General features: G+C 53.9%; 1 protein-coding gene across 1 annotated transcript; it reads left to right on the top strand.

Annotated features, from left to right (window-relative positions):
- The first annotated feature begins 1844 nt into the window (after window positions 1-1844).
- WNT2B (Wnt family member 2B) lies at window positions 1845-16955 on the top strand. The gene is made up of 5 exons (XM_062509368.1): window positions 1845-2008; window positions 13279-13499; window positions 15006-15283; window positions 15684-15948; window positions 16726-16955. The coding sequence occupies exons 1-5, from the start codon at window positions 1845-1847 to the stop codon at window positions 16953-16955; spliced, it is 1158 nt and encodes a 385-aa protein (XP_062365352.1).
- The last annotated feature ends 5945 nt before the right edge of the window (window positions 16956-22900 follow it).

The raw sequence follows: 22900 nt of genomic DNA, 5'->3' as shown, positions 1-22900 counted from the left end.
CTCCCAGGACTGGCACTGCTGCCTGCACTGCTGCCTCTTGCTCTTATCCTCAGTTTCATCCCGAGCCAGAGGTCTCCTGCCCAGGCCCACATCACAGCCAAGATTTGCTGTGATGTTCACATGAATGTCGTGCTTGTCACCTCCTCCCTTTCCCTCCCTATAAGAGCAGGATACAGAGTACTCAGGCTTCTGTCTTTATGTTAGAACAATCCAGTAACAGAGAAAAGCCCACAAAACGGCCACAGCAGAGCCTCCAGCATTCTGCCCACTGTGATGGGTCTTCTAAACAAATTCACAGCCTTCCACATTCTATAAATATCAGCCTTTTCAGTGCCACTGCTTTGGGGATAAGCTGTAATGCAATATTCTGTGTGGGCTCTTGGACAAAAGGACAGCACCCCACCAGCACCAGCTTTCTGTCACTGCAGTTTTCTGAAGTATAATTGGATTATAACCATGTGTGAGCTTCTAGCCCCTGTTTCTGCCAGGCTGGGGAAGTCGCTCTCTGATCTGCACAACACAAATAGGAAGGAAAGAGCAGAATGAGCTGAGCTGGCTGGAGGAGAGGGGGTGGCTGAGGGCTCTAGCTATGTGGAAAGGACTTTGGTGGATAATGGGGTTTACAATACCAGTAATTAATCAGTAATTAATCTCAGTAATTAATCATTAATATCACGAAAGTGCTGACAACGAGAAGTTACCAAAATGCCTGCTCACCTCCGTGGTGTGGAAGGACCAGCCAGGGACCACAAGGGGAAGAGGGAACTGCCAAGCCAGGCTGGTCTTCACCAGCTGCCAGTCACCAGTTTTAGGGCGATGAAGGAAGGAAAGCTGAGAGCCTAGGGCAGCTCATGCAGTAGCTCTCCCTGTCCCACAGCCACAGGTGACAGAGACGCCTGTGAGAAGAGAGAAGGGAGAGCCCTCGCCAAATTAGCGCAAAGGGCTGTGTCCGAGCTTGGGCGCTGGTATCCCACAGCGGCTCTTGCCGTGGCCATCGCCGTCCCAGGGAGCGTACGTCCCCCCAACCTCTGCCTGCAGGTCCCCGGGCACCTGCGGCGCCTGCACCGCCTCCGCCCCACGGCAGGGTCCCTCCCGGAGCCGCCAGCTCCCGGCCGGCCGAGCTCCGTGCGCCGCCCGCTCCTGCCCGCGCCGGGCGGACACAGCCCCGCGGAGCGCGGCTCGCCCTGCGCTTTCCCACCCAGCAGTGACACCTGGCGGGGGCGAGCGCGGCCGGAGCGGGCCCGGCCCCCGCATCCCTCATCCCGCATCCCGCATCCCGCTGAGCCCCTGCCCCGGGCGGGGCCCGACGGGGCGGCCGCGACCGGCGGCTCCGCTCCGCATCCCCGCGGGTGCGAGCGCGGCGGTGGGAGCGGCCCCGGTGCGGGGCGGCGGCGGGGGCAGGAGCCCGGAGGGGGCTGTCCGACGTGCCCTCGGGGAGGCGGGGGTCGGTCCGGCCGGAGCGGCGGCTCCGCGTCTCTGACTCTGCCCAATGAGAGCCCGCAGCACGCCGGGCGCCGGCGATATTTGGCCGCGGCCCCCGCGCTCCCATCCCCAGAGCGCCCTCGCCCTCCGCGCGAGGACCTCCATGGCCCGGCCCGGCCCCGCCGCCCGCCCCGCGCCGCTCGGGGGGCCCGGGCCCCGCTGAGCGCCCCGCAGCCCCCGGGGAGCCCCCCCGTTCCCCCGCAGCAGCATGAGCCCGGGCGCGGGGGCCCAGCCGGGGCTCGCTCAGCAGCGCGGAGCGGGCGGACGCGCCGCGGGGCCGTGACGGGCGGTGCCCCGAGGGGAGCGCGGGCAGGACCCCCTTCCCCGGTCATTTCTCCGTCTGGACCCCGCCCCGGAGAGATATGCTCAGCCCAAACCGCCTGGAAGCGTCTCCTGGGATTGCCGTGGCCCCCGGGCCTGCGGAGTGCGGAGCCTTCCCTCGGACGGCGGGCGCGGCCCCCCGGCTTTGCCTTCCCCTCGTCCTCCTGCTGCTCGCCCTGACGCCCCGCGCCGACTCCTCGTGGTGGTGAGTGAGTCCCCGCACCGCCCCGACGGTCCCCGGGCCACCGCCGGCGGGAGCTGCGCGGGGCGCGGTCGAGGGACGGGGACGGAGACGGGGATGGAGATAGGGATGAGAACGGGCACGGGATGGGGGACGTGGACGGGGATGGGGACGGCAAAGACCGACCAGGGGCCGGGGCAGCGCCGGCGGGAGCGCAGCGAGCCCCGCAGTGCCGGAGCCGACGTGCGGCCGCGGGAGCCGGCGGGGAGCGGCCGGGGCCGTGCGGGCTCCACCTGCGCGGCTCCGGCGCCGTCCCGGGCTCCCGGAGCACAGCGGCGGAGAGGAGCCGCCCCGGGGCCGGTACCGAGGCTTTGCCCGGTCACCGCGCTGGTCACGGGCGTCCCGCGCCCCGAAAACGCCGCCGCTCCTTGCTTGGGGATGGGACTCGCTGCGGGGACCTCCGGCTCTGCCGGGGAGACGAACCTCATGCGCTGCGACACCTCTGACAGGCATCACCCCCCGGGCACGGCGAGGAGCGGGATGAGCCCCTCGATAGGGCTTGGACAGGGGAAGCGGCAGCAGCTCGGATCCCCCGGTCCACCTTGTCCCCGCCGGAGCTCCCATCCCTGCGGGCTGCGGTGCTGCCTGCACAGTTACATTACTTTGCTCCTGGAAAGCAAAGAAGTTGATGTCCCTTTTCCTTTAGATAAGATGAGGCTTTATAACAGACAGAAATGACACCATAACAAAAACCTTCTGGAAATTAGTCTCCTCCTGTCCCTGTTCGTGTAACAATGAAAATTCATCTATGCACAATGGCAGTAAACGAGGATCGAGAAGTTTTCCAAGCGCCCCTGTGCTGTATCAGTAGTTCAGCAACACTGGAGAAAAAAAAATAGTTGGCTGCAGTAAAGTTCTCGGCGTCCCCCACCCTATAAAAGTCCTCTCTAATCTTGTGGAAAACAGGGCTTTCCACGCCAGTCTCATCATCATTAACAGATCACGGTGGATGAGGCAGAACTTAATCGAGTTCAACCCATCTGCCACTGAAAGAAAACGGTAGTTTCTGGAAATTCTCAGCTACCGTGGAGCACTCTGTAAGGGGCCGGGAGCACTTAATAGTCATGCAGATAGCACAAGTATTCCCGGTGTTTGAGAGCACGTCTGGGCGTGTGGCAGCCCTGGCCGGGCTGGCATCCCTAGAAGAGCGATTGCAGGGTGAGAAAGGCGGGTGGGAAAGCTCTGGGGCTGGGAGGGAGAGAGGAGCCCAGGGCACAGGCTGCTCGGGCAGCTGGTGGCAACCGAGCACAAAAACTTCAAGACACCAGAAAGTGCTGTGGGGGGCAAATGGGACGTAGAAAGAGTAACGCTGTTCACAGCCGTGCCCAGAGGAGTTTTCCCGAAGCCTGGTCAGCTGAGGAGAACTGGAATCACTGGGAGAGAAAACGAGTCAGTGCTGGGGAGTCTCAGGTTGATACAAGCACTGACCTGGCTTCCAGAGCCAGCTCTGCCCCAACCCAGCAAGGCAGGTGAAGGCAGGACGGCTTCTGTGGGCAAGGTGAGGTTGCTAAAAGCAAAAAGCTGAGGAAGGGAACGAAGGAAGGGACAGTGGAGAAATTGGATTATTTCCATTGTCACGGAGGTTGGAGAAAGAGAGGTTCGTTAGAGCTGAGGAGTGGGTGCATGGGATAACCTGGCTGGGAAAAAAAGGAGGAATGGAGCAGTCACAGCATCATCTGCTCAGAGGTGGGCAGTTCTGGAAACACACGTGGATGCTGCCTGAAGGGAGAAAATTCCTTCTTTAGGAGGAGTGTTAAAACCACATATTTCCCTTGCTGTCGTACCCCGCTTCTCCCCACAGTGGCTCCGCCGCGGTCTGCCCTCACTCCAAGTGCGTGTCGCTTCCCAGCAAGCGGGAGGAAAACCAGCCACGTTTTAAGCCTCAGTAGCTGTGGCTTGTTTGGAGGAAGCTAGATTTAGCTCCCACAGCAGTTTGTGTTCTGAGCTTGCGGGCCGGTCCCTGGCTGGCAGCTCGGTGGGGAGAGGAGAGCTGGGCAGGGCAGCCCTGGGGACCGAAGCTTGTCTGGGGCTGGGCAGCCCCACGGCCACGGGGCAGCCAGGCACGGTGCCTTGGGGCATTTCTGCCAAGCAGCATTGGTCCCAAGGACCTTAAATACATGACTTTAAAAACAAAAACAATTCAAAATAGACTATATTAAACTCTTAAGACTCACACTTTCAATTGAACTTTGTCTTCTGGAAAGCAGAACATTCCTAAGAAAAGCCTAAATTGAACCGAGCTCTGTTGTGCTGGACGTGTTAGTGCTGATAAAATAGCGTGTTTAGATGAAATTGTGTTTTACTGAAAATGGTTTCAACCAGCTGCGGTTTGGGGAAAAAAGTTATTCAGTGATTTACATAGGTTTCCAAGCACATCTTTAGCACCACTGATATTACAGTAAATACATTTGTTGGTGCATCATCTTCCCTTATTTTAATTATTATTGCCAAATTCTTCTAGGGATTCACACACAATAAACTTGTGGAACTAGAGGAAATGCTTGTCATTTTCAGAGTCAACTTTTTAAGTAGTTTAGTAGGAAAAACTGGGTCCCCTCTGATCACAGTACATGGAAAGGAAATATCAACCAAATGTTTCTTCTAAACAACTGCAAATTATTAATTTTCAGTGATGTCAGGCATGGCCCAACCGCCTCACATAAATGCCAGGAATTGGTGAACTTTGGCATCCAGAAGAGTGGCCGCGGGTGTGTGTGTGTGTGCGTGTGCACGTGCTCAGAGTGCGGGCAGAGGGGACAGGTTGGGGACAGTGGCTTTGGCCAGCGTGCCTGTGGCCGGGCTCCGAGGCCACTGTGACTAACAGTGACAGCGGGGTGGCTGCGAGGAGCAGCACCCTTGCAGAAATGCTTCCAAACTCCGAAGTGTTACTTAGCAACAAAATACCAGCTGAAACACAGACGGAAATTAAGAAGGAATGCAACGGGAAAATCCCTAAATCCCGTTTACACTTGCGTGCGCTCGGCAGGGAGAGCAGCATCGTCTGGGGCTGGCAGGGCTGTGCCCCAGAGCCCGCCCGGCCCCCAGAGCGGCCTCCGAAATTCCTTTGGAAAGATTTGGGAGATTAGACAAATGTTGCTTATAAACATAAACTGTGCAATAAACAAACTTGCTGTAAATAACTAAGTAGAGTTTAGTCGCTATTGAAAGCCCGGCGAGCTGTTCTGGTGTGGAAAGCCATTCTGAAATTGAAGGTTTGGTTAAAGAAAAATGTACACAAAGCCCTGTGTGCCCCCGTGCATCCCACCCTCACACACACCCACCCTCCTGCGACCCACACAGACCCCCCCAGGTCCCCAGCACACCAAATCCTTGTTAGCTAACTTGTTTATTGCTAACCACAGCCCTTGGAAACTACAAATATTTAATTTCATCTGGCATTGGAACAGATGGGAGGCATCAGGCTCCCAAAGAGATAAAACAAATCTGTGGAAGGAAGAGGATCGCAAGTTCGGGTGTGGGTTGGAGAGTGGTTGGGAGCCAGGCAACCACATGGGGCTGCCCATGGTGCTGTCAGGATACAGGGGCTCCAAGACAGCTGCTGCGTCCCGGGGTGCGATGCCCGTATGGGGATTTTGAGGGATGACCAGTCCACAGTCAGGCAGCCATCACGGTCCAGCTCCTTTCCCTGGCCAGGGAAGGAGGAGTGTGTTCACGGGCATGGAAAACATGCCAAATCATGAAGCAGGAGTGCCCATGGCTGCCTCTGTGTCAGAGCACCCCCTGGACGTGGTGCCGGGCTCTGACCTAGGGTTTGGCAAGGACACCCTCACTGCAGATGGAGAAGGGGACATTCCCACCATAATGGGCTGTTGGCTGTGCTCCCATTAACGTTCTCCTCCAGGACTTGCCGTGTGTTTCCACTGTGACACAGTGCTGCTCGTGGTCCAGGTGCAGTGGATGGCCACAAGGAGTGATGGAAAAATGGAGCCATAGATGCGTGTGGATATAGGATATAGGATATAGGATATAGGATATAGGATATAGGATATAGGATATAGGATATAGGATATAGGAGAGAGAGGCTCATTAAAGCAGGCATCATGCTAAGGTGTGTGGGAGGGGAAACAGCAAAAATAGGAATGTTTGAAATTAAGCCAAGGGAAAGACAGCTGCATGGAGGAGCTCCACAGCCCTGTGTGTAACCCTGGGGGCCCGGGGTGCCCCTCGTCCCCTCCGTGCCAGTCTCAGCTGGGCAGACCCACAGCAGCCCCCGGAGGGCTTTGCTAGCACAGGGTCTCAGGCTGCGAGGGGGCTCCGAGGGCTCTGTGTCCGCGGCTGTGATCCCATCCCGCGCCGTGGATGAGCCACTGCCTCTGCCACCGGTGCTGCTGCTGCCGAGCAGCATCACCCTTTCTGTCTTGGCACAGTTGCAGCCAGATACGGAGCCATAGAATCACAGAATGGGTTGGAAGGGACCCTAAAGCAGCCGATTCCAGCCCCTCTGCCATGGCCAGGGACAGGGGACAAAGCTCCAGGAGCAGAACTCGCCACCTCCAAGGGGAGAGGACGTGCAGCGCTCGGGACACGGAGACCTCCGGGTGCTCGCCCTGCTGTCAGTGTGGTGCTGCAGAGCACTTTGCATGGCAATAAAAGCAGGAGGTCAGTGACCAGGAAGTCTTTATCCCGAGGCGCTCCACAGCTCTGGCTGTCCAGGCAGCCATGCTGTGAAAAATAAGTTTTAAAGTAATGTCAGGCTGACGGAGAATGAACCCCGTGGCCTTTGCAGCAGCCCTTGTGTTCTTGGTTAGGGGGGATGGAACAGATGGGTTCTCTCAGTCACTCTGCGCCGTTACAATAATCCTAACTGTGCCGCTCAGTCCATTTTTCATTAGGGTCACTTTCACCTATGGGAAATCTTTCTTAGAAAGAAATGCAGAAGCAAAAAATCCTTCTGCTCTTCCAAACTCATTAGCTTTTACCAAAAGTGATTTCAGCAGTGCCATGAGGAGATCTGTGCTGGGCCAGAGCCCATGGAAACACAGTTCTTCTTGGAGCAGTGCACACCCAACACACAGGATGTGCCATGGAAAAGATAACTGTACGTCCAGCTTTGGTACCAGAGGCTGTCTTACCTTCCCACCTTTTAGCAAAGGACTTTGACATCTGGGGAGAAAAAAATTGATTCTTAAGGGTAAAGCCATTGTCAGTATGGCATATTGAAAAGAGTAATTATTTTGTATTTATGCACCACCAACAATGTCCCTGAGGAACAGCTTTCACCCAATGCTGACTGAAGTTTTCAGACCTCAGTTTTCAGGTTGAAGCCTCCCACATCTGCCCGGGGGACAACAGACTACAGCACCCATCTGCTCCATCTCCCCAGGACCACAGAGTTTCAGTCGTCCTCACAGAAACTCCATCCCAATGACTGCATGGGGTGCAGGAAAGCCACAGAGAGGGGACTCTGACCAGGATCTGACTGCAGACAACTTTAAAAGAGGGATGCACAAGGAAGAGAAAGATACCGGTCCAGAAAATGAAAAACATGTCCCTTGAATGACACTGGTAGTGGCTCAGCATTAATGATATTAGAAATTATTGAAGTGAGACTAAGACTCTCAACATGCAGAGTAGTGGCTCTAAGTGAGGAAATTAGGACTATTAATCACTCAAAGGCGTTAACAATTCCAGCAGGCCAGGATGGCCCTGTTCCCAGTGGGGCTTAATAAAATACTCAGGGTTTGTAATACTAAAATAATATCTCAGATGTTTATAGCACTTTGCAACCCAAGGTGTTTGGCAGTTGGCTATAAATCGTCTGCCACAGCACGGAGAGCAGAGGAAGGAAGGTGCAGCATCCTTGGGAAGTATGCAAAGAACTCAAGGAGGTGAAATGCTGCCAGGCATTATGGAATTTGCTCTTCAGCAGGCAAAGAGGCAGGGGTGTTGGATTTGATCCTATCTGTACTTGCTGTCTCTTAACAGCTGCCTATGGCTTTCCAGCCTCCCTCCAAAATACGGATTTCATGAGGACTCAGTGGGATGGGAAGAGACCAGAAGCCAGGACAGTTTGGCTCCCAAGCTGATCCTTCAGGACTGGCAAAGCTGTTAGAGAGCCATGGGGAGCTGAATCACTCTTCCCAGGGGATGGACTCCAACAGCCTCTGATGCCACCAAGAAGCCGGACCATGTTTTCTTTTCAGACCACAGAAGCAGAGACTGTGCAGAACCCCCGGGAGCAGCCTGGGCTGGGCCCAGGGATTCCAGGTTGCTGTTCCCCAGCTCAGCACAGCCTGCACTTGGTAGGGAGTAGCTGTGCCAGGAAAGGCAAATTCTCCAGCTGAAAACTCTTTACCTGGGATGTCAGAGCCGAGCCTGCTGCCATTGCTAAGATCCTTTGAGCTGAAGGAGCATCTCTGCACCTCAAAGCCATTGTGCTGAAGGGACTCACGGTGCTGTGTCCAGCCAGAGCTCCCTGACCCTGGCCTCTGTGTCCAACCATGCTCCTCTTCCCACTTGGCTCTGCCACCAAAGGAGGTACAAACTGCTGGGAAAGTTTTGGGATCCTCGAGTTTTCACCCACAAACTCTGTCTACATTAGTAAGGGACATTAATGAGTGAGGAAGCCTCGTGCAGTCGTTCTTTGTGTGTCAGGGACCAGTCCTGGGCTCCCTGAGCTTCCTCACCTGGGTCCTGCCCCACTGCATCACCAGGGCTGCTTGCACAGACATCCTTCTCCCATGTAAAGCTGTGACACTGATTTTAGTAAAGCTTCACTTCTATCAATCTAATTTAAAACTGTGCCTTTAATGATATTGCTGCAACCCACAATGGGAATTTTTGACGTTTCAAGCAGCTGTTTTAATTCAGAGTGCTAAAATGTTGATTTGTCTGAGAATGGCAATTCCAAAGATTTCCCTTTTAAAGTCAAGTCATGTTCAAATAGGTTTTCCAGAACCTTATGAAATGGTGAAAAACGCAGTCTTAGCTAAATCAGTGTCTAGTATAAATTTCATTGGAAACTGAATTAGGGCACTCAATTATTTTGCAGGAAGACCTTGGTATTATGGAAGAGCAGCAGGACAGTTTCTCATTCCATATAATTTTACGAATTCCGATTAAATTAATTTCTTTCTTCAAAACCTCATTTTTCCAAGAGGCATTTCCCACCTGGTATCTCCAGCGAGCACATGCAGGGAGCAGCGCAGCCGTGGAGAGCTGTGAGCTGTTCAGACTCACCTGAGCAGAGGGCACAGACACGGTGTGGGCCACAGGAGCCTGCGAGTCCTCCGGGCTCCGTGGGAAGCGCGGGAGCAGCACGCATCCAGCACGGAGCCGTGCGAGGGGCTGAGCACAGCCCGCACGCTGCCAAGTAAATACATGCGTCTGCCTCTGATTTGCATGTTTATATTAGAAGCAATTTAGGTTTCTCCTTGTTTACAAGAGCCAAAGTCAGCAGGCTCTCCACAAGAACAACAGCTTGGAAGGCAGCACGTGACAGTTGTCTCCTGTTCCCTCGATGTTGGGACGAGCCTCTGGATGCATCCCTGCAGCTTCCAGAGGGGAGGAGGGCCTGACCTCGCAGGCTCCAAAAGCACCTGCCCTTGGAACGTGAGGTCTCCATCCTCTGCTGAGGTTGCTGCCTGGTGAGAGGAAGAAAAGAAAGGGAGGGGGGTTCGGGGTCCAGCAGCGCGGCCCCTCACAGCCGGCTCCCGGCAGAGAGCTCGGGGAAAATGGGAAACGCACCTGGCTTGGAACTGCACACCGGCCAGCAAGAGGTGACACTGCAGCGTCCTGCAGCCCAGGGGGGCCAGGACACTGTGCCAGCCCTCACCAAAGCTGCGCAGACGGTTCTGCGCTTGGCAAAGGGCAATGCCAGGGCTTCGTGCACCCTCGGGAGGCAGCAGCAGATGGAATCCCGTTGGACAGGGTGGGGGATTGTTACCCCACATGCACTTAATTATCCACTCCCTTCTTCCCTGCCTCCCAGCTCCTCCTCACTGCAGGCTCCTGCTTCTGCCTCTCTCCTCCCTGCCCTGAAGTCCAGGCCTGAGCAGCCTCCAGTATGGGTTGTGTCTCACAGACTTTTCCAAACTCAAGGCTTGAGTTTTGTGGGGCTTTTTAAAGCTAGAAAAATGCAGATTCCCCCAGAGTACAGCACAGCAGAAGCGTGCCGCTTCCAGCGCAGCTTCATTCGTTTGAAAACAAAGTTCTGATAAGGCAGCTGGGGATTTCTCAGAACATCCATTGTCTTTTCCCACTGCAGTGTTTTTAAAATGTCACAGATTTTGAGAAATAAAATTAGAAGGGATGCTTTCATCTATCCAAAACAAATGTTTGGGTTTTTTCCTTCCCAAAACTCTGCTTGGCAGAATTTTCTGATGTTCCTTGTCTTGCTCCATTTCAGAATAACTGAATCCAACTGGAGCATTTCTCACCAAGTGGAAGCTTTTGCCTTTGCCGAGATAATCACAGCCTTTCCAGGACATGGGGGGAATTTTCCCTTTGGTTGTGTGTTATGTTTCAGTACATAAACTCTGATGGAATGCTGTAGGCACTGTTGTAAATCTGCTGCCACAGGCAAAGGGAGATGCAGGCACTGACCCTGGCAGTTCTGGGATGCACATGGCAAGGGACTGCTGCAGGAGCTGGTGCCCTTCACACTGCTCTCCTTCCACTCTCTCCTGCTGATAATGTTTGCTCTGATCTGGGTATTTGGCAGGAGAAATAAGGAGAAGTAATTAGCTTCCAGTGTGAAAAAGGGAGTGCCTAGTGTTTATCTTGTCTGGAGGGTTTCCCTTGATCTTGGTCTCCCAGGGGATGTGTTAGTGCTTTATCCATAACTCTCCAGTCTGGGAGGCAGCTCTGCTGCCAGCTGCTGTGTCCCAGCCCAGTCCACTGCTGTGACTGGACACCAGTGCCCCAGCTCCACAAGATCCCTGGTGAGGTGGCCCATCACAGAATATTTTACCTTTTCCAGCTTCCCCAGCATCACTTTTCTCCAGCAAAGGGGAGCTCTGGCTACTTCTGAAACCTCCATCCTGCAGCCTGCTGCCTCCCAGCATCTCATCACTGCTCTTGCCTGCACAGGCAGGGATAAGCCAGCCATACCCATCCTTGCTGGGCAGAATGAATTTAGGCTTGGGGAGCTGGCCATGCCTCCCCATAGGAACTCTGCAGTCCCACTCAATGCCACTGTGCCATCATGCAGCTGGTGGGTCACCCCTCTGCCCTGCCCTGTCCCCGAGGGAAGGAACTGCTGCTCTCACAGGCTGGGGCTGCTCTCACAGTCTGGCACGAGCAAGGCAGTGAAACGTCCACAGTCAGCAGTGCTTGAGGAGCTGCTGTTGGTTTTTCTTTCCCAAACCACTTCTGCTACTTCTGTGTTCCCCTGCTTCAGGATGAAAGACTGGTGAGCATGCCTGTGACAATAATGCTCACTGCCCCTTGGAGTCTGGGCTTGCAAAGCCATGGGGAACTGGGTTTATTATCCTCAGCTCCAGCCCGAGATGAACTTGTGCTTCTGCCAGCATTTAAACAAAATATTTTAGAAGAGGGAACAGATCCCATTGCTTTCTGTGCTCGCAGGGCTTTCCTGAGCCTGGGAGCTCTCTCTGGGGTGGATAGAACTGAGAGAACACGTCCAGAGAGAGAGACAATGAAATAGTGTCCAAGCTTATTGCTTTTTATTATTATTGAAGGAAGGTTTTTGCTTCCAGTTTGGAGGTTAGAAAAAAATCTGAATATCACCCAAACCTCATCCCTTCCAGCCAGAATCCCAGCTCCGTGCTCTGTGGCAGAAATCATGCTCAAGCGCAAGCAGCCAGAGGGGTAAGCGGGTGGTGCAGGCGGGAGTTGACTGGGATGGAAAATTCCATGTTGCTGCCATTGTCCGGGGTGGTGTGAGAGTGCGGGGCAGAGCTCAGGTCCCTCCCCGTGACTGTGGAAAGCTGCCCATGGGGCTCAGCCAGGCTCTGGCAGGCTGCTGTCGTCTCTCTGCTCCGAGTTCTTGCTCTCTCCCCACTGCTGCAGAGAGGGGACCAGGATACAGGCGAGATACAGGCAAGAGAGGAGCCACAGCATAGTTCTGTCGGTTATGGAGCTTCAGGGCATGAGAACAAATGTTCAGGAGATGCACAGAGAGGAATCGACAGCTGGGGGATAACAGTGTGAGTAAGGAGTGCAGCACCGAGAGCTGAAGTCTGCTCCTCTTCCTCCCTCACCTCTGCATGCCACAGGTGTCTGTGCCACGGACATTCCTGACAAATGCGGGCAGGAGACAGGGCAGAGCCTGCCCGAGCCACCCTGGGCTCAGCTGGGCTCCATCCTGCTGTGCTCAGCAGGGCTGGGCGACGGCGCAGGCTGGGATGTTGGGAAGAGCCTGGGTTTTGCACATCAGCAAGTTTCTCTGCTGCTGCCCCAGGAGTTGACACAGCCCGGGCTTATGGGAGACATGCCATGACTCACAGCACCCAGAGCTGACTGTCTGCTGGGGGAGGCAGGCTCCACAGACTCCCTGCTCCTTCCTGCAGCCATGCACACACTGAGAGCAGCTCTGCTTGCTCCTGGCTGCTGCATCTCGGGATTATTTTATTTCTAAAAAATACTGTAGTGGCTCAGCTGTGCCCTGTCCCTGTGCCCCTGTCCCTGTGTCCTGTCCCTGTGTCCTCCTGTCTGAACCACAGCCTCAGGCAGCCCCATGCCAAGGGGTTGCTGTAGGGGGGCACATTCCAGTGTAGAGACACTCTGAGCAGAGCCTGCAGCAGCTCTGACACAGCCAGAAAGGACAGAGGGAAAGCTAGACTTCAATGTAAGACCCACCAAGCAAGGTGAGGACCTGGAGTCACTTGGTTTGTTCAGCTGGAGAGGAAGAGACTGAGGTCAGACCTCACTGGGGTCTACAGCTTCCTCCTGAGGGGCAGTGGAGGGGCAGCTCTGACCTCTGCTCTCTGTGACCAGGGACAGGACCCAAGGCAATGCTGGAACTGTGCCAGGTGAGGTTTAGGCTGGATATTGGGAAAAGGTTCTTCTCCCAGAAGGTGCTCAGGCACTGAACAGGCTCCCCAGTGCAGTGGTCACTGCCCCAAGGCTGCCAGAGCTCAAGGGTTTAGACAATACTCTCAGTCACAGGGTGGGATTCTGGGGATGTCCTGTGCAGGGATAGGAGTTGGACTCGATGATCCTTGTGGGTCCCATCCTACTCAGGATATTCAGTGACTCTGTGACTCCCCTCTGCAGGCAGGGCAGTAACGTGGTGCTGTTCTCTCCTGCAGGTACATCGGGGCCCTGGGCGCGAGGGTGATCTGTGATAACATCCCCGGGCTGGTGAACAAGCAGCGACAGCTCTGCCAGAGGTACCCTGACATCATGCAGTCGGTTGGGGAGGGAGCCAAGGAGTGGATCCGGGAGTGCCAGCACCAATTCCGGCACCACCGCTGGAACTGCAGCACCCTGGACCGGGACCACACTGTCTTCGGCCGGGTCATGCTGCGAAGTAGGTTCTGCCCTGTCCCCTTCCCACCACCATGTGCCTTGTCTTCCTGGGACAGTCTCTCCTCCCGCTGGGCTACCATGCCTAGTGGCTTGGATTACTCCCTGAGGAGAGCTTTGCCTTTCCTTGTAAATTAATCAAATAGTAATGGGAGCAGAGCGCTGCGTTTGGAATAGCTGCACCAGATGAGATGGAGCAGGGGGAGCACTGGGGGAGAAGGGGGAAGGAGGAGACACCTCCAGAGAACGGGCTCATATGTAAACAGTAATGGGATATATAAATATTTGGAGAGCAGGGTTGGCCAGGACTCAGCAATTCACGTGGGAACTGGCTGTTCCCTCGCATGGCAAGGGAGGCAAGGCACAGATGCAGCTTCAGTCCTTGCTTCGGGCTCTGAGGTGGAGCAGGACCGTGGCTCTGGGGCAGGTGTCAGCCCTGCACAAAGGAGAGACCTTCCCACTCCAGGTGAGGGACAGATACAACACAAGCAGGGATGCACCCAAGAAATGAACCCAAGGAACAAAGAGGAAAGGCACGAGGGGACAGGGATGAGGTGCTCCCAGAGCAGGAGCAGCATCGTGGGCTGCAGCAGTCCCAGGAGTGCTCTGGGGGCAGACAGACCCTGCAAGCCCCAGCACGGGCAGCAGCACTGCAGGACGGCTCCTGCTGCATCCCATGACGTGCCGGGAGCATCCAGCCATGTGGCCTCCAAATCAAAAGCGGCTGGGAGAGTCTTTCCACTCAGAGCTCGTATGGAGCACACGTGAGCGCCACAGAAGGAGCTGGTGAGTGGGAGCTTGCTCCGAGCTGCCAGGGGATGGGGCAGCTGCCCGTGGGTGGACAAGCATCAGAGCCACAAGCCAGAAGCCCGACCTGACTGGAGGGAAGGGGACTGGAATGCTGAATGCAGCAGTCACCCTGCCATGCTGCAGCCTGCCTGCTCAGCCACTCTGTTCCCATCACGGCACCTTTTCTTCTGCTCCATCCTCTCCTGGCAAAGGATGGGGAATGATGAAAGCTCCTCACCACAGCCCCATCCTGCAAGGCCCAAAGAGAGCTCTGCAGCCTTTGAAGTTGCTTTCAAAGGCTCTCAAAATGAAGAGTAACATGGTTTTGATTTGCAGCTTCTTTTACAACATTATAAAAACAGCTGCGAACTTGAACCAGAGACATAAAATAGCAGGCAGCAAGCTGTGCTGCACAGGGAGAGCCCAGCCCAGCAGGGCTGGCGCTGACTCCACGCTCCGCACGGCGCCGGGAGGGAGGAGAGTGGCCCTGGCAGAAGGGAGCTGGTCTCTGCATCCCGGGCATGTACCCTCAGCATTGCAATTACTCTGAAGGGCTCCAGGGAAGCCGAGGCTGGGCACTCTGGGCAGCAGAGATGGCTGGGCTTGGCTTACCCACTTACAGGATGGTCTCGCTCCGCATGGCCTGGTCCTCCATGGGCTGCAGGCACTTGGCGCAGCCTGGCACGCTCACTGCCCATCCCTGTCTCTCTCCCCATGGCAGGCAGCAGGGAGGCCGCCTTCGTCTACGCCATCTCCTCGGCCGGGGTGGTCTATGCCATCACGCGGGCGTGCAGCCAAGGGGACCTCAAGGTCTGCAGCTGTGACCCGCTCAAGAGGGGCCGCTCCAAGGACGAGCGCGGGGAGTTCGACTGGGGCGGCTGCAGCGACAACATCAACTACGGGATCCGCTTTGCCAAAGCCTTTGTGGATGCCAAGGAGAAAAAAGTGAAGGATGCCCGGGCACTGATGAACCTGCACAACAACCGCTGCGGGAGGATGGTGAGTGCAGCCCCTGCAGCGGAGCCCAGCTCACCCACCCCACTGGGACCTTCCCTAGGGGACTGGGCAGCCAGAACAGCATGGCCAGAGAAACGGGGCCTTGGGCAACTTGGGAGGGTGGTTCCTGCTGTGGTAAGGCTGGATGCTGCCCTGCATTCCTAGTGCTCCCCTGCACGCTCTGCCCAAGGGAATGGCCCCACAGGGGCCCACACTCACTTTGGCCTCCTGTGTCCTCACTGTTGTTGGCATCAGTGACCTCCATACACAGCCCTTGTCTCCCATTAGGAGCCCCATCCCACACAGCCAAGGGCTGATAAGCTGCACCAGGAATGAGTAGATGCTGGTGCAGTATCTGATGCCCCGGGTGCCCACTAGTCCTTACCCATCCCTCTTCCCACAGGCTGTGAAGCGCTTCCTGAAGCTGGAGTGCAAATGCCACGGGGTCAGTGGCTCCTGCACACTAAGGACTTGTTGGCTGGCAATGTCAGATTTTCGAAAAACAGGGGATTACCTAAGGAAGAAATACAATGGGGCCATCCAGGTGACGATGAATCAGGATGGCACTGGCTTCACAGTGGCCAACAAGAACTTCAGGAAGCCCACAAAAACAGATCTGGTGTATTTTGAGAACTCGCCTGATTACTGCGTGATGGACAAGTCAGCAGGTAAAACCCAGAGCTCCAGTCATTACTCAAAAGCATCTCTTCCTCCCTTCCCAGCAGGTCAGCAGCTCCCAGCTAGCCCAGCCTGGGGGCTCAGCTCCCCCCTCAACCCCAGTCTTTAGGGAGGCAGTTACCCAGACCCAGATTCTCCACAGCACCCTACCCCTGCACAGGCAGGACTGCATTTGTCCAAAATCCCCACACTTTAGACTAAGGCCCCAAACCCCTCAGATTCCTGGTCATCGCAGAAGTGGAGCGTATCCTCAGAGCCCATCTTCTGCAGAGCAAAGCTCCCTTGGACAGGCAACAAAGAACCTGTACCATGCACAGAGGGGCTGCAGAGAGCACATCCCTGTCTCCTACTGCTCCTGTGCTCTGGCAGCAGCTAACACCAGCTCTAGCTGTGGGCAAGGGAAGGGGGCCGTGCAGATTGCCATAAAAACCCAGAATGTTTTGGGTTGGAAGGGGCGTGAAAGATCATCTCATTCCAACCCTCCATCATGAGGGACGTGAGAGATACCAAAGCTGCGTCCCTGGCCGGGTTTGTGGCATCCCATGTCCATAAAGCACAGCAAGTGCGGGCTTCAAAGCGGTGCCTTTGGGGACCCCACTGCAGCACGTGCTGTGACAGCAACTAGGGGTTTGCCCACTGAAGCAGTGGCACCGAGGCCCCCGCTGTGGATGGAGATGCCAGTCTCACCAGTGAGCCCCACGGGTGGGAGGGCAGGGAAGCACTGGGACGGTGGAGAACGCCCTGACCTGCTGTCCTTCCTTGGCCAGGCTCCCTGGGCACGGCCGGCCGCGTGTGCAGCAAGGCGTCGCGCGGGACGGACGGCTGCGAGGTGATGTGCTGCGGGAGGGGCTACGACACCACGCGCGTCACCCGCGTCACCAAGTGCGAGTGCAAGTTCCACTGGTGCTGCGCTGTGCGCTGCAAGGAGTGCGAGGACACTGTGGATGTGCACACGTGCAAAGCACCCAAACGCGCCGAGTGGTTGGACCAGACCTGATGAGAAGGGAGTGCTGAGGGAAGAAGCCGCCGCCACCCCCCTCGCAATTTTTTTTAAACCCCTGTGCCCTGAGGGCCACGATGTTCTGGGAGCTGTAGTTCAACTGCATGGCTTTTATTTAATGAATCCTACAAAGCACTAAGGATAGGACCGCAGTTCCCAGGAGGTACCGTGGGCCCTTCGATGTGCTCAGCAAAACTAATCCCCGACCTAGCAGGAGGCTGCGATCCTTGCTTAAACTGAACCTGCAAAGGTTCTGGCAAAGGGACGGTGCAACCAGTACAGGCTCGGAGATCTGACTGTCAGGACGTGATGGCTGAGGAATCCTGCACCTGCCCAGAGAATCTACGTTACAGTAAAGCTTCACCAGTGAAAAACACTAGTTCAGAATAATTCACTCTTGCAAAAGCATTCTTGCTTTTTCTTTTTTGCAAGGCCAGAGGAAGGATGTTGTGAATCTGTAAACAGTTCCGTGATACCTGTGTTTCCCTCGAGCAGACCTGGCACATCCCACTAACCCCACTGTGCAAGAGTCACCTCTGCATGAGACTTGTCCCTGTGGCCCCAGCACAGGGAACCAGTGGAGCTGTAACTTGGAACTGAACCCCGAAGGACTGCACAGAGACGAAGGCCACCTCTAGATGCTGGTGGACATATGGGGCATGAGAGAGCAAGTGAAACCCGTGAACTTACTGGTAGGTTCTGAAGTCAACGATACAGCAGCATCTCTGTACAACTCACGTGTATGTTGTGTATACTGCTTACTATTTTAAGTCAAAATTCATTATAAACCTGTATCAGAAAATTATGTCCTTTGCTTTTTTAATTATGTCCTTTCCTTTTTTAATTCCTACACACTCAGCTGGGCATATCCCCAGAGCAGGAACCAGCCTGCAGCATTTCTCTTCCCCACTGTCTGCAGCTCCTGCTGTCCCAAAGCTTCCTACAGAGTTGAGCATCCAGAGCCCCAGGGGAATCCTTTCTCAGCACTATCCCACTTCAGGACATACGGATGCCCCATCCCCAAAAGTGTTCAAGGCCAGGTTGTACAGGGCTTGGACCAACCTTGGTGGAGTGGAAGGTATCCCTGCCCATGGCAGGGGGTGGAACAAGGTAAGTTTTAAAGTCCTGTACCACCCAAACCATTCCATGGTTCTACAGCACTGGGTTGAGCAGGAGATGCTAGATAAACTTCCAAATCTTTCCCCTTAAAAAACTCCAAGCACTCAAAACATAATCAACTAAAACTGAAGCTGATGAGAGGAGGGGAAGGCAGCTGCAGAGCTGCTGGTAGGTAAGTTCCAGGTATCCAACTCTCATCTCTACAAATTTCCTCTTTTCTCCACCAATTTGAGCAAGCAGACATTACAAAGAAAGCTTTATTTAGTGTACAGGTATTTTATAGAGTCTGATCAAAAGGTCCCAATCCACACAAACAAATGCAATGTCTAACAGTTGAACCTGGAAACTAAACTGACCAAGGTAAAAAGAAAAATTATCTTCTTAGTCATTGCAGTTCCCGAGGCTGAGGGGGCTTGTGCAGTTCCCCCACCAGAGCTAGGCTGCACATTGCCCCAGGCAGGCTGTGCCTCCTCCCCAAGCCAGGAAAAATGGGGTTCATTTTCCTAATACTGCTCAGCATTGTGCTGAAAGAAGTTTTCACAGAAGTTCCAAACCTACAACAATAAGAAAGGCCAAGTCAACAGGGACCTTCCAAGCCTTCCTCCCAGAGCTGAACACGCTCTCTGGGTTGGGAGGGACCCAGTGCCTGGAGACCCAGGGTCAGCTGTCAACAAACACTTCTTCTTTTGCAGAGGATCCCTGGGGGCCAGCTGTAGATCTGTGGGCCCACCTGATGAATGACACCTTAATCAATGGCTGCTGCTTCCTAAATATTCCCCTTGAATGCAGATGTTTGTATTTTAAAACAAAGAGGGAAGCTCTTTGAGGACAGGTTGTCTTGGGTTTACTGGCTTCCCCCCTTTCTGGTTTCATCACGGAGATGCTGAAATTGGATGCCTCCAGTGCTCTGCAGAGTAACCACAGCTGAGACAGGAGCCCTCCCTAGTGCTGCCAGGCCCACCTGTGCAGCTGCATTCCTCTGTCACAGCAGTAAATAAGAGGAGTAAAAACACTTGGAATCAAGTGCAAGTGCTAGAGAAGTACCTGGAGAAGCAGTCATGGAGACAGCCCCTCGAGCTCAAGTCCACCTGACAGAAGTGACAGTTTCTTCTGCAAAGGACTGTGCAAGGCTACGCTCATTTATTAACAGGCAATTAGCAGAAAGCCACACATCTGGAACAGAAATACACTTGTCAGTCAGAGTGAACTCCCAGTGCTTGTACAAGACAAGGTCCCACTGTGAGCTGAAGGAAATTCAGACTGGTCAGTGCCCCGCTGCAGATGGAAGTTCCCCTCAGCACACTCGTCCTTGGCAAGCAGCTGTTTTCCATCTCAAAACATTTCTGAAGGCTCCACTCTCATCAGGGAACACTCAGTCCCTCTCACAAGCTCCTCTTTAGCAATCTGCCTAAAATGTGGAGCAGGTTCATCTTCTAATTATCTTCCAGTCAAAAGCATGTCTGCACTCGAGGACAAGGTGCAGAATTAATTGCTTAATGAGCTTCTGAATATATCACCTTCTCTGAAGCAGCTGGACAGGACACGCAGCAGGAGGAGTTAGAAGGCATTGGAAACATGGAATCATGTGCAGAGCCAGGCATGCAACTTGACATCCAAATGCTCCTTGTGGGTCTCTTCCACAGTCCAGGAGATTCTATGATTCTGGTTTTCTCTATGTGGGTGAGAACAGGCCTTAGCTCAGGTGGCACCACCATTTTTTGGGATGGAGGTAATGGCAAGATCTGTAAGTTCTTGAGTTCAGCAATGCCAAGGTGAACGCATTGCCAAGAGACATCCCAATCCCCACACCCCCTTGTCCCCCTATGGGCCTTTTCTGTTCTTCACTGGGTTCATAAAGGCACAGAAGGCTTTGCTCAGGTACCTGTGCCCAGTGTAATCCACGGGGGAGCACCTGCTGTAACAGGCCCAGCCCCCAGGGGCAGATTTCTTATGGCATTTGGACCAACATTCACACAGCCTGACAAGATCTGTGTGCGAGGTTTCACATCCCATATCCCTGAAGCCGAGTCACAGAGGGCTGCTCCAGATAGCAGCAGGGGGGTCACTGCTCTGGAATCACAGCCTGTGAGTCAAGGCAGGAGAATGCAATAGTCACATACTGTGTCACTCTGTTCTATAACTGATGAAAGCCCACAGCCAAATTAGCGAAGAAATCAAGAGGTTGTTAAGAGAAGGGTCCAGCCGACAAGGCTGCGCCTGGATTGCACAACTCAATGCATCCACAGCAAAAGGAAAATGTTGCTGGCCAGAAATAACCAAAGGGGGAGATCCCAACGGAGGAACACACTCATTGTGGTGGATGCACCCTCAGTGATGCTGTAAGCAAGGGTGTGTTATCTTGCTCTCCCCAATGACCAGACTCACTGAAGATCCCACCAAAGAGCACACAACAGCAGTCGAGGCTGGAAATGAGGAAAATTCCAAGCACATGAGCAGCATCCCTGATCGTGGTCTTGTCCCTCCAGTAAGGGCTGGGGCGTGCAGAGCACACCCTGCCAAGGAGGCTCCAGACAGGGAGGAGGCAGCCAGGAGACAGAGCTGGAAACTGCAGCTGCCTTTACTCTTTATCCACCTTTATTGTAAGATGGGCGAATTCAGAGCACAGGACAGTGAACACAGAAGCCCAATGTGATCGCTACCGTCATCCCGACTGATCTGTAGAGATTTCTGACCCAAAAGCAGATGACAACAGCTCATACATCACCTCTGCAGCCATCCAAACTAAATGCAGACAAGAGGAGCCTGTCCCTTTTAACAGCAAAACAAGCTAAGCTGGGTGCTGCTCACAGGCTGGTAGAGTATGAATGCTGCAGAAGAGGTTTAGACTGGGTATCAGGAAAAGGTTCTTTCCCCAGAGGGTGGCTGGGCACTGAACAGGCTTGCCAGGGAATGGTCAAGGCCCCTTGGCTGCCAGAGCTCCAGGAGTGTTTGGACAATGCTCCTCAGGTAACAGGGTATGATCACAGGCATGTCCTGTGCAGGGCCAGGAGTCACACTCGATCTTTGCAGGTCCCTTCAGCTCTGGATTCTGTGTGATTCCAGAACCCCTACCTGCCCTCTGCACAGAGCACAGCACCTCATGTGTGCTCCTGACCTGCAGAGCTGGGCCCACTCAGCACCCCAGGGCAGCCTCGGTGCCTCCCCACCACACACCCCATCCACTGGAGTTTGGGATGTGCTGCTCCCCTCACTGGCTCATCTCTGAGATGGGAAGGGCAATATTAATTTACATCTGGCTGAGCCCCATACATACATCTCCTTCCCTAAGGGAGTCTGCTCTCATATTTAACCTCTTCATTCTGCTGGCACTGGAGGTGGATGATGCAGCTTGTGGAGAGGTACAGGCACTTCCCTCTCCCCCTCCTCCTGGAATCTTCCTCTCATTTGTGGTCCTTGGGATTCACCCAACGTTTCTCAGGAAGAAAAAAAAAAAAAAAAAAAAAAAAGAGGACCTCTAGACAAGTATGCATTTAATAAGCAGTGAGACAAATAAGCTCCAGTTATCCCAGTAGAATTACAACACCAGAGAACAATTTTCTGCATTCCTCTGAAGGCCTGAAGGAACCCAATTGCCTGCTCTCAGGCTAAATAGGTACCAGACACCAAGTGCTCCATAAGCAAACAGAGCCCCCAAAGTGCAAAAATGAAATAAGTAAAAAGCTTCACGTTACATATAAACCAGCCGTTTGCACCTTGTTATTAATGGACTCAACTATGACCTTTACACCCTGCCTTGCTCAGAGTCATGGATCTATGGGGCTTGGCACCCTCACAATTCCAGGATGAGGAGCAGGGAATAAACTTGCCTGGCCAGCACTGGAGAGATGCAGGAAGGGAACTCTCCTGTGACAAATCTGGATGGAGAACCACCCCAGGGCCATCCCCATATGAATTTGTCCCCATAACCTCAGTGACCAAGACATCTGACAGCATGAAAAGTCCTTTTGCCACATACATACATGCATAAAAGCTACTAATGGGCACCTATTCCGAATTTCAAAAATGAAGGGCTCCCAGCATGGTAAATCTCTGCCAGAGATTATTCCCCAGAATTCTGATGTGATTTATGGCGCACAAGAACTAGGGTTGCAATGAACAGACCTTGTTACCCTGAAATATTTAATAGTCTAAACTGCCTCACCTCTGCTGTAAGAGTTTTATTATTCTAACAGTGCCAGTAGCCAGTGGGAGGTTTTGCTTTAGCACCCACTGTACCACCATGGCACACTACACTGAAATGCTCCTACCTCAGTAGCTACATGAAATCCAATGGCCAATAGCATGTAAGCATCAACTTCCAAACACTTCCAGTCAGACAACATTAGGAAGCTGTTTCAGTAATGAGTTAAATCACATTTGTGTCATCTCTCCAGATGCACATTCAATAAACTCCCGAATTAAAGATCTTTAGACACTTTTCATTCAAGTCAGAGGCAAGACAGAGACAATTCACACAGAAATTCAGCTGCTTAACTGCTTCACAAACAATAGTTTTCCTGTAATAACACTTCCATCTTTCCTACCCTTCCTGTCCTTTTTGGAAAATACTCCTGGAGAAGCCAGAGGTTGGCAGGAAGAAATGCAGCTACATTCTCTTCCTGGACATCCTGATCAAGAACCAACCTGCCGTGACACGGTGAGACAGTGCAGGCACCCAACAAACCAAACTCACCCCAAACTCAAACTGCCTAAATGATCAAAGAGCCTGTAATTACCCTGGTTTACAAACATACAGATCCAGGTACAGAAATAAATGCTGATCTTTGAGATTTGCCTTTCACTGGCTACTCTGAATGAACTGA

This window comes from Cinclus cinclus, chromosome 27, assembly GCF_963662255.1.
Source record: "Cinclus cinclus chromosome 27, bCinCin1.1, whole genome shotgun sequence".
Classification (NCBI taxonomy): Eukaryota; Metazoa; Chordata; class Aves; order Passeriformes; family Cinclidae; genus Cinclus; species Cinclus cinclus.
The sequence above is the reverse complement of the archived record's forward strand: the minus strand, read 5'-3'. Positions and strand labels throughout refer to the sequence as shown.